This window comes from Pleurodeles waltl, chromosome 10 (genome assembly GCF_031143425.1).
Source record: "Pleurodeles waltl isolate 20211129_DDA chromosome 10, aPleWal1.hap1.20221129, whole genome shotgun sequence".
Lineage (NCBI taxonomy): Eukaryota > Metazoa > Chordata > Amphibia > Caudata > Salamandridae > Pleurodeles > Pleurodeles waltl.
This window is the reverse complement of record NC_090449.1, coordinates 345,528,104-345,542,704: the sequence shown is the minus strand read 5'-3', so window position 1 is coordinate 345,542,704 and position 14,601 is coordinate 345,528,104. Positions and strand designations below refer to the sequence as shown.

The window sequence follows — 14,601 nt, the reverse complement described above, 5'->3', positions numbered from 1 at the left end:
CCAACATTGGTGGTCAGTCTTTTGGTTTTGTCATTGTGTGTCTGTTTTGACATGGATTTGTAGAACTTTATTGTTGTGGGACCTGCTGGGCCGTCACCATTGTAACAAATATTAGCAAAAATATTTTTTGGTTAGAGTAAGCACACATTGTCACACTAGTTCTTGGCACTGAACAAAATTACATTGTGTGCCGGTATGTTCCTTGTGAAAGAGCAGATTGCGATAATTGTAATGTAACATGAATTTGTAGAGTATAGAACTTGTCAAGTGTGAGTGTTTCCAGGCGCTGAGAAGGAGCATGTTCTGCAAGTAGGATCAGTCATAGTGACGCCACTCACTAGATTGATAGAAATATAATTTTACTAAAACGAAAGGTCTTGGTTAACACCAGACCTAATTAGGGGGGCAATTCTTAGAGTGTCACAAAAGTGCACCCATCGTGTATGTCTTTGCATCAGTGCAGATTTGCGTATTTTATGAATTCACAAGAACTTATAGAACCAGACCAGGAAATTGTAGTCCTAGAAAATATTTGTGAACTGTATTTTAGCAAATATTCAGGTGTAGATTTGCTCGTGCGAAAATCTGTTGAGCTTTTATAAGTTCACTTTCCCTTTAACCACTTTTTCCCAACCCTGGAAGAAGTTTTACTCCTGACCATTGTCAGGAGTAAATTTCCAACCTTTCTCAGTATGGTAAATGATTAGAGAAGAGCTAGTGAAAACCCTTAAAACATGCAAGTTGATAGGTTTGCACAGACTAAAAAAGGCATTCCAACCTTGGAACTATTACTTACCACTACCTCCTGCCCTAGCAGGTAGATCTGCGGAAAGGTGGAAAATTAAGAAATTGCTAGTATTCAAGCCCTACTATACTATGATCCCTGGCATAATCTGAGATGCTATTATCAGTGCTATATTATGAGATTCCTGCCATAATTTGTCACCACATTACATGTTACCAAAGGGACAAGTAGATATTTTTACAGGACAAGTAGATTTATGAGGCAATTGTCCAATGGACAAGTAGATATTTTATTAAATTCCACCCCCCTGCTCCCAATAGATCTTGAGTATGTGTGTAAATCGAGGGAAAAAAGGTTCTGAATATAAATAAGAATTTCATCTGCATATGGGGATATTTAGTCTTGTCCCTCTGTCACCCCTCTAAATCTGCTCATTAAGGCATTGCTCCAGATCCACTCTGCAGGTGCCTCTATAGTCAGAGCAAAAAGCATATATTGAAGGGGGAAGACACAGGACCCATTTACCATAATCTTTGCCCATAGTTTAGCATACAAGATTTGCAGATATCACCTAAAGAATGGACTATAGTTCATTTGTTCCAGCAATTGAAACATAATGAGCCAGTGTAGAGAATTGATGTCTTTTCTAAACCTACAGTCGCCATAGGACTTTGAATGTGCAAGCGCAGTGGTGTGCACTGCAACCTCGCATTAATCCATGTTGGTCATAGGTGATCAAATTTTGTATGATCCCAACCATATGTTTGCTTCTAGGTTTATTAGAGATGTAGATAGGAAGGAGACACAGTCAGATGGGACCCCTCAGGATCACAATTATCACAGCTGTTTGTAGTTCATAGGGTAAGGTGCCTGCAAAAAGATCTATCAAAGCTCTGGAGAGAATATGGACTTCTGACAGACAGACAGTGTTTGTAGGGGGGAGGAGCAAATAGTCAATTTTAAATGAGGATTTGTGTGGCAATGGGTTATGTGTGAATTCACAACCAGGGCGTTTAATCCTCCATGCGTCAATGAGAACCAATTATCGGGACCATTTGTATGGGTGTTAAATCTGCATGCATTATCCATAACTGAGTTGAAATCTTCCACCAACACAGTTATACTGGTATAGCACAGTTATAGCCATTGACGGCTCTCAAAATAAAACCGTGAGGGCCTTCAGGGTAAAATGCACTGGGGAGGGTGAGGCAGATACAGCTATAAACATCCAGGTCGTTACTCCCAAAGAGCCTTCAGTTGCAGTGAATCTGCCCCCACCGCCACTGTGAACTTTCTTAATGTGAATTGGGAAGTGTTTATGAACAAGGATCACCGTACCACAAAAACTGCTACTATAGCCCAAGTGGAAGGCCCTAGTGTAGCCATTGCAAGGTAAAAAGGTGCAGCTGTTGCCCAGTAAGTGAATTTCTAGTAAGAGGACTGTTTGTGGAATATATCTTTTAAGGTGTCAGTTCAATAATCTTAATACATTTAGACAGCAACTGATTAAATGGAATGTGCCCAGAGTGATTGCTTCAGATTAACTCAAGGTTTTCCTAATTGGTTATCCGTAAGTGGAAGGAATATGACCACAATTGGGTTCCAAGCGCACTCTGCTATGGGTATTCAGTCTGCACCTTACTGTGCCAAACACGTTTGGGTTTATTGTGTTCCTGTTGAGAATGGGCATGCCCTGCCTAAGCATAGGACGCTGAGTTGGCAGCTAGCACGGTAAACGTTTTTACTGCAGGAAAGGTTTCTGAAGCTAATGTGGATTTGGTGTACAACAAAACCTTATATTCTGAATTTGACTGATTGCCGGAGGACACATATGTAGCAGAATGGGATCACAGGAGCATGCAGTTTGTTTACAGGTTCTATCCAAATACATCAAATCACGATTGTATATATTTAAAAAGTAAACTCATGAGGAAAAAGGTTATGCATTCAAATGTTGCACCCACCATAACAGATTCATCTTCTGCACTCATCTAGCAATCCTAAAAATAAACGCTTTTATCTCCCTGGCAAGAGCTTAGCTCCCACAGATACGGTGTTTCTCAAGCTTGACTATAGATTTTTAACTAAATGTGCACATTTTATGGCGTTGTGCTTTCTGCCAAAATATGACACTAAGAATCACTAGACCTTATTTTACATTGTTCTTATTTTTTGTGTTAGCCAAGGCTGGTGTGATGTGAGTTTTAAAATATTACATTTAAATACGTTTTCTTCTGATTATTAATTCAAAACTGAATGAAACATTCTATAGTGAATGAATTCTGTTTGAGTACATACAAATTTCAATTTTTTGTTGCAGACGTAGTGTATGATCCTGAGATAATTGTATCACTTATCCGTGTACTGAAAACACTTTTAAACTGCAGAACAAGGGAGAAAGCCCCGGATGTGTATGTGGCTTCAACAATCCGAAATCCTGAAACCTACATTTTATTTCAGACTAACTTTAGTAAGTGGCTGGATTTTTTATTTAATTGTATTGGAGTGTACACACACGATTGCTAATACACATATAAAACATTACATAATTTACACTATTATTAGTTAATGTGATACTGATAAAGACAGAAGATAATTTTTTTCTAACAGAAAGCAATGGCATGGAGCAACAGATTCTGCCGTCCAACAACAATCAATATGATTTCGTCTTTCGAAGCAAACAAAGGAGGATATAAAGTTAATATTTCGCTCAATTTTATAATCATATTCCGAACTGTCTATTGGTACTAGTATGTACTGCCCCTCATCAGCACGTACAAACTGGTCTTACGTGCAGCCACAGAAAAAAGGATGTTTTGGATTGCTTATAATTTTTGCTTTGAAAACACATCATGAAATCCTTCCTAAAGAAAAATGCCTCTCAAGTTTAATCTTGCAGAGTTGAGTGCAGATTGCTCAAGGATGGGAAGCGCGCTATGTGGCTATAAAAAGTTAACAGTTTCATTGAAATACCTACACGGAATAATTGCGGAGTCAGGACGGAAGATGCAGGCCTTGGACTCAGCACAGATGGCAGCACCCGAGAAGATTCTGTGAGATCCTGCTATACCTGTGGATGCAGGTGCCACTATATTAATTAAAATCTGTTCTTCAAGTGCTCTACAGTAGTATCCACTGTTTGGTCATAGTATAGCACACTCAAGTCACGGCTGCAACCTACAACCCATGTGTTTGACAGACAGTGCCCTCCCTGCCCTGCTGCAAACTGCGACACAGAGAGAGACATGTATAAGTGGCAGAAACACTGGACTCTTCATACAGGACTGATTTAATGCTTGGATTCTGGTGTTGACATAAGGTGGTATTTATCAGTATGGTACTGAAACAACAACAAGGTGATGGATGTATTGTTTGAATTAATCTCAGCCTCTTGCAATCACTCTGGCACATTCAACTCCATCCTTTTTTGTCCACCATGCCACTTTAACCGTGCTGATACCCTAAGTGCTGCAGAAGTGCACAAACATGGATCCTGTGCTCACTGTGCCATAGGACTCAGACTACACCCCTACTGAGGAGCCTCTGTGAGGGAGAAACCAGTCTGGAGTTCCTTGAGGTCCGTTCTGATGGGGTGCTCGAATGGAAGTTCCGGAAAGGCTGTTCCAATCAGGAGCAGGACTGGTTCTGTTTTGCATAAAGCCGGCTTTTGTCTATAGTGACATGGTAGGTGTAAAATGATGGACTAGAATGGGGCCCGAGCGATTGCCAGTGGCTAAGACTTATTCAAGCATTTCATCATCTACTGTTTGTTGTTGTAGTTCATGTCCTAAGTCGAGTGCATGCACAGATGTGTGGTATGTGCTCACCATAGGACTCAAATTACACCTCACTGACGAGACCTAAGTAGGGCGAAAGCGGTCTGGGGTTGCTTGTGGTACCTTCTGGAGGGGGCCCAACTGAAAAAAAGCAGTGGGCTGCATGGTGGAGGGATGTGATGACCAAGATTCGGGATACACTGTTTCCATGAGAACAGGGTCTGTACCGATTTGCATAAGGTTTGACTTAGTCTAGAGTGGCAAAACAGGTGAAAAACAATAACCTGAGAGAGTCTTCTAGCTGAAGATTCCTTACCTTTGGAGGTAAGGAATCTGAAGCCACTGTCAAGGGTTGCAACATCATATCTGGTGTGGACGATGTCGACGACAGACCCAGAGCCGATCAAAGTCACCTAACAGCATATAGGTGTACTGCCCACGAAAGTCTTCTGCATCCAGTCTGACACCTGGGGAAAATTCAAAGGTAAAGAATCTGCGGCTACATATAGGGTCTCATTACGAGGCTGGAAGTCTTGAGACCGCCAGCCTTGTGGTGACAGTCAGGACCGCCGCTGCTTTGGCGGTCCGATTGCCACATTAAGACCCCGGCGATCACTACAGTTGCACCCTGCAGACGACAGCATTGCCGTTGGCCTAATTAAGAGCCAGAGACAATGCTGCTGCCACTTTCCCGCTATGCTGACTAGTGGAAACCCCGGTTTTCGCCACTCAGTCGAACAGGAAAGTCTTATTGGGTCCTGCGGGATGGTAGCCAGTGTGGCGGCAACTTCCCTGTCGGAAGTTCAGCAGATGGGTCTTCCCGTCTGCCAAACTCCTAATTAGGCCCATACTCTTTACCAGTTAAAGCATTGCTGAAGGTAAGTAACTTTTCCAACTGGAAAGCGGCCTGCTGGATTGCCAGTGGCTGTTATTAATTCAAGTATTCCATCCATCGGCTTGTTTTTGTTCCAGTTGATGCCCAACATGGGACTAAAGCAGGGGCAGTGTCTCACCTGACGTGGGACAAGGGAAGCTCTCTCACTGCCTAGTCAGCAACAAAACAGCAGAAGAGTAGTCTAGAGACTTACTCGGCATGCTAGATGTGCAATTTAAATGTTGGGCAAGCATACAGTGCCAAAAGTAGAAATGGTGTTATAGCTTAGTTTAAGTGATCAGCTTGCTCTAAGCCATTGTGCTGAAGCCTCCCATCCAGTCAGCCAATGGGAGGAGGATGCAGGACCTGGGAGATACAGAGTCCAATTCAGCTGTTGCTTCCTGTGTGCAACTTTACCCGCACGTCTGCTATCCTTCTCTGACCTTACCTCTCCATTATTTTCTCCATGCCTTTACTGTGAGCCCCAAGCCTGATCTCTGCCTTTGTCTGAGTGTCTGTGCATGGATATGTGCACTTTCTTGTTTGTGGGTGCGCATTAGTGAATGAGTGTGTCAATGTGTGTTTTTCTGTCTGCTTGTGTATGTGACGGTGAATGGTGGTGCATGACTAGCAATGGATCTGACATCACACCACTTTCAATGATCACCATCTACCACTGGGCTGAGGGCTACTGGACTGGTACAAGTCACATACTGCAAACATACCCCGCATACTGCAGCCTGTCCTATAGTGAGTGGAATCACCACGATTGCACTACACTACTTTGCTCTGATTCAGGTCTGGAATAATGGTTACCCAATTACCCCCTTAAAATGTTAACTTTAATGGCAGTTGTTCACTAAATTCCATTGTCCTTTATGCATCGCTACACTTGGAGTAGTAGCTCACTGCATGAGACCTCTGATTAGTTTTCCTACATTGCTGGATGTGTGTTAGGAGCTGGCCATCTGTATCTTTCAAGACTGTGGCTCTGATGCCCTATTGTGTATATTGTTTTGCCCTTTGGGTTGGCTTCCTGTCATGGACACTATTGATTATCGTCTCTTCTCACAATGCTATATATTTTGACCCACGATCTGAGAACTGCACCTTCATGTTATTGCTCCTTTTTTGCAGATCCTTAAAGATACTGTGAGGTTTTGCACCCTGCTATCTTCATAATTGTATAACTGGAATGAAAATGTTTGCCGCTTCCCACATAGTAACTAATTTGTGTGTGACGCTGTCAAACACTGATATATCCCATGGCTAAATAAAAGTCATTCAAATTTGAATATTTAAACATATACAAATGTGAAAAAAATGCACAAATAATCGAAATATGTGTCCAACCAACTGACCAATCATAGACATTACCAACAGCTCAGGACAAGACTGACAATTATCACAGACAGTATAAGAATCCTACTACACATTCCCCATGTATACGTATCATACAAAATTATTGAGGCAAAGAAAAATATATGAAAACGGAGAGAAAAGCAAAATGAGTATCCAACATTCAATCTATGATTTACAATTTTATAGTACAATCATTATGTAACCACATTATGACATAAAATTACTGTTTATAGTTGCTAGTCTGATGTAATATTGTCGATTATTTAGTAAATCAGAAAGTCAGTATTGATTGGCAGGAGTTTTTAATTAAAATTAGTGTTTAATGACATTGTTTTGCAAAAAGCAGATTCTATTCATTAAGGTCCCAAAAGTATTTTACAGGTGATATACAAATAATTATTAAAAAACTAGATTCTGATTACCACTCGGGTTCTCAATAAATTCATAGATGAACTAAGACTGGATTCACAAAATGTGGTTGCAGATTGCTCACCGACATTTGCAAGTCCATTCTAATTTAGCGAGTTGACCTATGTACTAAAAGGTGGTTCTCAAAATACCAAATTGTACTTAGTGGCAGACCACATCTCTGTGATTGCTTTTCAAAAATTAAAACAAGCTGGCATCCTTAAAGGAAAAGGAACTGCTTAAATTTTTTTATTTTTTTTAACAAGTTTCATTAAGGATCGGCAGTGATTCCCCTGAAGCAGTAACCCCAATTCGCGAAGAGGACATGACCAAAGGAGACACCTTCCCTTTTGCAGATGTTACCACCCTAGCTCAGGTGTAGGTAACTTAACTTTCGATGGTTAGCAAATGGTACTCTGGTTACGTACCATCATACATATCGCCCTAAATCGCTTTTCGGAAGGGACACAGACAACTCCCCCTTTCCAAGTTGTGAAAAGTGTCTATTCAGAAACTCATTTTATGAATCTTTATAACTTTATTGACTCCTAATATGGGTTTGGTACATTGAATATAACTTTTTAGCATTTACAAATACTCCAAATTGCAAACTCAAAGTGTTTATGACCTCTAATAGGTTTTGGACATCTGGCCCATATTAAAAGTAATGGAAAAATACAAGAGCTAACAATGAAGCCTATATCCTAATAGTAAATATAATTTTCACCAAAATAAATATATTGATTTGCTGTATAGAGTTAATATTGGAGTACCAGTTCTTATCTAGTATTATTTCGTAATGAGAGCAACGTCTGTATAGCTTACTGCAAGTACTGTTTACAAAATGGCCAACTTATATAAAGGTGCCAGTCTTGTGGGCAAGGTTGAGACCACTTTTTTAGTCACTGGTTCGGAAAAGGTAGTTTCTGCCCCCCCCCCCTCCAATAACGCCAACATTCAAGGTGTTATTTAGGTTTTGTGATGTTTTCAGATGGGATTATAGAACATTCCTGGTGAGGAGAAAAAACTTCAATATAATTTTTGGTTATTTGTAGTGGCAACAAAATTATTATAAATACATAGATGAAAGTTAATTTCAGCACACTACTTGTTCTAAGAATTCTGTTAAGTTTGAATCAAACTGCCGGAGGCTTATATGCCGCTTTTTCCTATACTATTTAGTCCAGGGTTTACCAATTATAGACATTATTTGAAATAAGTGACAGTGGACACACCTCATAAAGAAATATCAAATTTTATTCTCATTAAAAATAAATAGTTGTCAGGATTAGAACCTGGTAAGAGCTTCATCCGAGACTTCAGTAGAGCGGAGTCAAGAAATTCTCCACAAATTTTTGAAGATCTATCCTCCTGTATAAGGCACCAAGGCAAGATTAAGGATTAATGGAGTGTCAGACATCTTTTGCATTAGGCAAGTGTAGGACATTTGGTTACTGTTGAGGGGAGTAAAACCCTACTCAAACAGCAACCATAATTTCTGTCAGGGTGAAACACAAGTAAACCTCCAAATAACCTGTGCTTAACCCTCCGGTAGCGTGGCACAAAAGCAGTCGGAGTTTACTTAGAGGCAATGTCTAAAGTATTTATGCGGCACCTCAAACAGTAATAAAGTGAAACCACAAAACAAAAGTTAGTAAAATAGAATAATTTTGAATAAATTATTTGAGATCAAACTACAAAAATCCAATCAATAGAATCGGAGATATGCAACTTTAAGGATTTAAAGTAAAATAGTGCCTGGAAGCACAAAGCGCCAACTATGATTATCTGGTCATGCTGGACCAGGAGAAAGTCACAAGTTCAGGTTGACCACAACAGAGCGCGATTCGGAGATTGAGACCAAGCTAGGCCCACTGAACAAAGAATCTTAAATCATGGTTGGCGGAGCGGTGCGAGGTCCTGCATGGAAAATGCATCCCACAGCAGCAGTTCTGAGGAAGCTGCAGAGCGAAGTTCTGCATCATAGTCGAGGGTGCTGTTGATGAGGGGCTTGTGATGCGAAGGCCTGTATCGAGTACACACAGTGCAGCAGTAGTTCTGATGCAGCTGCAAGGAGATGCGTTGCACTGCATCAGTTCTGCTCACAGGACCACAGCTTTGCTGGCACAGCATCTTCAAGCCTTTTTCCAAGGGTTCAGTGTAGGAAAGTACCTTCTTTTTGGCATGGTTACCCCCACTTTTTGCCTGCTTTCAGTGTGTTTTGACTGTTCACTGGGACCCTGCTAACCAGGACCTCCAATGATTGTGCTCTCGACCCTCTAAATTTGGTTGCTTAGGACTTAGCACACCCCACAATTGGCATAATGGAGCTCCCCTATAAGTCCCTAGTATTTGGTACTTAGGTACCCAGGGCATTGGGTCACCAGGGGTTCCCCATGGGCTGCAGCATGTATTGTGCCACCTATGGGAGACCTTGCAAAATGTGTCTGCAGGCTGCCATTGCAGCCTGCGTGAAAAGGTGCATCGAGCCTTTCACTTCAGGTCATTGCACCAGGTCACTGTAAGGCACTCCTATGGCAGGCCTTCCTAACCCAGAGGGCAGGGTGAAGGTACCTGTGTTTGAGGGCACCCCTGCATGAGCAGAGGTGCCCCTACGGACTCCAGTTCCATTTCCCTGGGCTTTGTAAGTGCGGGGAAGCAATTTTATCTGTGTACTGGACACAGGTTTTAGCAGCTGGGACCTGTGTCCAGCTACATAATAGTAACTCCAATCCTGGGCATGTTTGGTATCAAACATGTCGGAATCATACCCCAACACTGTTGCCAGTATTGGTTGTATGATTCCATGCACTCTGGTGGCTCCTTAGAGGACCCCCCACATTGCTTCTATCAGTTTTCTGGGGTCTTCGGGGCAGCCCACACTGATTCCAACACTCAGACAGGATTCTGCCCTCCTGCTACTTGACCAGCTCAAGCAGAGGAAGGCAGAACAAAGGATTTCCTTTGGGAGCAGAAGGCAACACCTTCTCCCTTTGGAAATAGGTGTTACATGGCTTGGGGGGTGGTAGCCACTGGTATGCTTTGAAGTTATGTGCCCTTCTTGCATAAACCAGTTTGCACCAGTCCAGGGACCCCTGCTCCCTGCCTGGCGCGAAACTGGACAATAGAAAGGGGAGTGACCACTCCCCTGTCCATCACTACCCCAGAGGTGGTGCCCAGAGCTCCTCCAGGTGGCCACTTGATTCTACCATCTTGAATCCAAGGTGGGCAGAGGCCCCTGGTAGCATCCGAGTGGCCACGTCAGACAGGTGACATCACAGCACCTTCCTCATAGGTGGTCACCCTGCTAGGTGACCAATCCCCCCTTCCTGGGCTATTTAGGGTCTCCCTCCCGGGTGGGTCTTCAGATTCGACCTGCAAGATTCCAGTAGGACTCCTCTGCATTGTTTGCTTCATCTTCTGGCCACCTGGACTGCAACTGGAACCTCCAGGAACCGACACTCTGCAACTCCAGTGACGACTCCGCTTTGCAACATTGTTTCTCCTGCTCCTTCCAGCAACTGCAACATTTCCCTGGCTGTGCATCCTCCAAGGGTGACGAGTCTTCAGCCTGCACAAGAAGCAAGAAGGAATCTCCCTTAGAGTGAAGAAGTCACTCCCCTGCATCAACAGGCACCAACTGCAATGACGGCTGCGTGGATCCTCTCTGCTCCGGAACTACGCAGATCCTGTATCACAGGTGGTGGTCTGGAGTGGTCCCCTTGGTCTACCAGCTATCCAACTTGGGGAGACATTAAACCCTTGCCTGTCCTTGCAGGACAGTGCCCCTGTGCACCGCAACTCATGCAACTACCCAGGCTTGTTTGTTCCTCCTCTAAGGGATCTTCAGGCTCCGTGTAGCCCCGGTCTCCAGCACTCTTCCCTGCAAAGCACAGCCTCCAGCCTGCTGCTCCAACTACGTGGTATTCCTCTTCAGGTGTGCTGAGTGGGCCTCACTGCGACTCCTGTTCCTGCTGACTGTGGGTCGTCTTGGGGGGCTGCCTCCTCTTCTTGTGACTCTCCCAGCTGCTGAGGGTCACTTCGGACTCCCTTCCTTGGGTCGAGTCCTTTGGGTCTTGCTGGTCCTCTTCAGCCTTGCAAACCCTTCTTCTCCGACTCTTGCATTCGCCAAGTCTTGTTGGTGGTTTTCCAGCACCACTTACTGACTGCATCACGACTGCCGATATGGGACATCACTTGCAACACTTCTGGAACTCCTCTTCTGCTCCTGTGCTGGACTGCTGACTTTCTTCATCTACGTCGACCTGGTCCTGCATCTACAGAAGGGTGGGTAATGGCTTCTGCCAAAGCCGGACACTCCAACTCAAACTAAATTTGGTCCACTTCTTTTGCAGGTTCTCTTCTGTCAGAATCCACCTTTAGTTTCTTCCAGTCTTGTCTGGGTCTTGCACTTTAGTTTCCAAAGCTCTCCTCTTCTGTGGGTTTAGGGAAAAAACAGGTACTTACCGCTTCTCTCCTGGTCCCGGGGGGGGGGCACCCTGGTGCTTACTTATTGGGGTTCCTAGTTCCCCCAGCTCCACTCTACAGATTCCACTTACTTGGGTGGGGGACTGCCTTTCGCATTCCACTTACTGAGTATGTAGTTTGGTCTCCCCCCACGGCATTCACTATTTGACATTGTTTTACTATTTGCTATTGCTTTCTATGCTAATCACTGAATTCTAATGTGTATATAATAGTGTGTTTATTCACCTCCTAGTGGAGTTTTGCCTTTACAGTATTTTAGTATTTGTGTTACTAAAATAAAGTACCTTTATTTTTGGAACACAGTGTGGTTCTTTCATGTGTGTAAGTGCTGTGTGACTCTAGTGGTATTGCATAAGCTTTGCATGTCTCCTGGATAAGTCTTGGCTGATCATCCACAACTACCTCTAGAGAGCCCTGGCTTCCTACACATTGTCTACACCTCACTAATAGGGGATACCTGGACCTGGTATAAGGTGATAACACAGTAGGTGCTCACCACACACCAGGCCAGCTTCCTACATCCAGGACTGAGGTGGTAACCTTTGGGGAGTAGGAGTCACAGCAAACAGAGTCAAGGTCTGGGTTTAAGGTGATTGGAGGCTTTTCTGTCTCTGAGGACTTGATCCTGGGGCCAGACAACTAGACCTTGGAGTCACTCTGATGGTCCTAGGTTCAATATGCAGATCAGGTCCTTTTCACGCAGGTAGCAGGGCAACAGAGTAGTAGTCCTCCTTGTAGAGCAGCACAGCAGTCCTTCAGAGTCTTCCACAGGTCCAGAGATGTACTGAAGAGTTAGGTCTGAGGGTCCAATATTTATACCTGGTGCCAGCTTTGAAGTAGAATGTTCTGGAGGTTTACACCCCCAAAGGTTCTTGGAATTTCCTTCCCCCCTGCTGTGGTCCCGGCATGTCTGTGGTCACAAAAGATTAGTGTCAAACACTTTGTGAGTGTGCTCAGGCAGAGGCTTTATGATGTGTAAGTGTAGTAGGTGACAGCTTGTCCCCTTATAAAGGGGAGGGATGGCTCATCGTGCCAACACCTATTCGCCCCTTTGTCTCACTATTTGGGAGCAATACGCAAAGGCCAACCCCCGGCTGTCCTTACTCATGTGACCCAGGATACAGGCACCTAATGATTAGGACAAGAAAATGCCAACTTTCTAATGGTCTTATAAAGCTTGAGGTTAGGTCCTTATATTTCAGCAACGTTAAAACACATGAAAGTAACCACATAAAGAGAACTTCGTCTGAAACAGTTTTCAACAAATTATTTACCACATGATCATAAAACTAATAAACATGATCAAACTGGTTTCTCATCATTTACTTAGCATCATATTGACTAGTTTTATGCGGAAAACTTTGCAAACATTATATACTCATAAGGCATAATTGAAATATTCACAATTTACTTGTTTATCCCACAATATTATTATTTTCGGTAAATATCTTATCTACTAAATCCGTGCAAATAGAAATCGGTGCAAGATCCACCAAGTATGCAGCTGTGAGATTGTGAACCAGTTCAATACATTGCAAAACACCTAAGTAAAGAGTACTTCAATTAATGCTACTATCCATAATCCATTATTCAAAACAAGGGGTTGAATCTAGGCCTTATTGGAAGGGAGAGACTCATGTTCTTCAAGTATTGCCTCCTCAACCAGACGATTTCAGTCAATCCCAAGTTTACAATACTGACACGTTTTGACCGGTTTCAATTTAGGGTTTCCTCAGGGCAATGAACTGGGAAGGGCTGTTAGAAATTAAAATGAGGGAATATTAACATGTGTAATAAATGTTATATTGGAAAAAACAATCAGAAAATTCTCCGGCAAATAATCCAGCAAAAGTCAAGACTTTGCTGAAATGTGTTGTCAGCCACATTGGCCAATCATCTCCAGAAACAAAATCATACAGAGAATGATTTTCAATAGACCATGCTAGCATTCATTCAGCCGGACCCCAGTGGGGGGATTTTGAATGCTCTTATTCAAGAAGGAGGCAGATTTAATCTTTAGATTCAATACGGTAATCAGTGGTGTGAATACAATGTGTGATCTTCTTCAAAATTCATGAACAACCGTGGCAAATACACAAGAACAGTGGTGCCCCAGAGAAAATAGAGGAGATATATAGCCAAGTTGTTTATATTTTTCACAGTTTTTGAACACGATCTTAGTAAACTACGAATCCCATCACACCACTGTGACCAGAACTACCTGTGAAGGAGATGCTTCCAGGTTATGTAAACATAAGGAAAAAACAAAGAAAGTGAAATACATGCCGGTCACACCGCAAGCCACAAGCCATTAAAAAGGAGATATAGCAAGACAAGAGCATTTAGACTTGGTGACTTGTAGAAGTGCTTCTCCCAAAAAAACAAACGCAGAGTGGAATTCACTCTGTGAAGCCTGAAGACGGAGCCACTGCCTCAAGCAGCTGCACAACTTCACAAGTAACACATAGGCCAAAATCATGACGTAAGTGACTAACTGAACTCCTACAGTGAAGTCAAGCTAGGATTCTTTTAATGGTCCAGAAATTAGGTACCAATTCCCTCATTTAATCTTTGCACACTTTTCTTAACGTAGGTTAACGGTGGTGATTATAACACTCCAAAACATCGGAAAAGGACGCCTTTCTCTGGGCGGTGGCCCTTTGTTTCCAACAAACGCACTTTCCGAAGCCCCAGTAAGTTTTTTTTAACTTGAAGCCAAACTGTGATTATCAAAAATAATGCTCCAAAGGCTAGTTTTTAATTCGTACCCCCTTTTCTCCTAGTTTTGGTTCAACTCTGGTTAATTGTATAAATCAATACATCCCAATTTGAATGTGGCTAAGAAAAACAAAGGTACAAGCTAGTGAAAGGGTGACAGTCACATATTGTCCACAGACAATACATTTTGTTAAAATTTCCTAATTTTTAATTTCTTACAGCCCTTCTCA

The 14,601-nt window shown here is 42.7% G+C and overlaps 1 protein-coding gene across 2 annotated transcripts in view; it reads left to right on the top strand.

The window, feature by feature from the left end:
- EEF2KMT (eukaryotic elongation factor 2 lysine methyltransferase) overlaps positions 1-14,601 on the top strand; it is a 181,357-nt gene that overhangs the window by 135,244 nt on the left and 31,512 nt on the right. For both annotated transcript variants that reach the window (XM_069210581.1, XM_069210580.1), the window contains one exon: positions 3,066-3,215. In XM_069210581.1, coding sequence (XP_069066682.1) covers positions 3,066-3,215 — 150 coding nt within the window. The remainder of the gene's footprint in view (positions 1-3,065; positions 3,216-14,601) is intronic.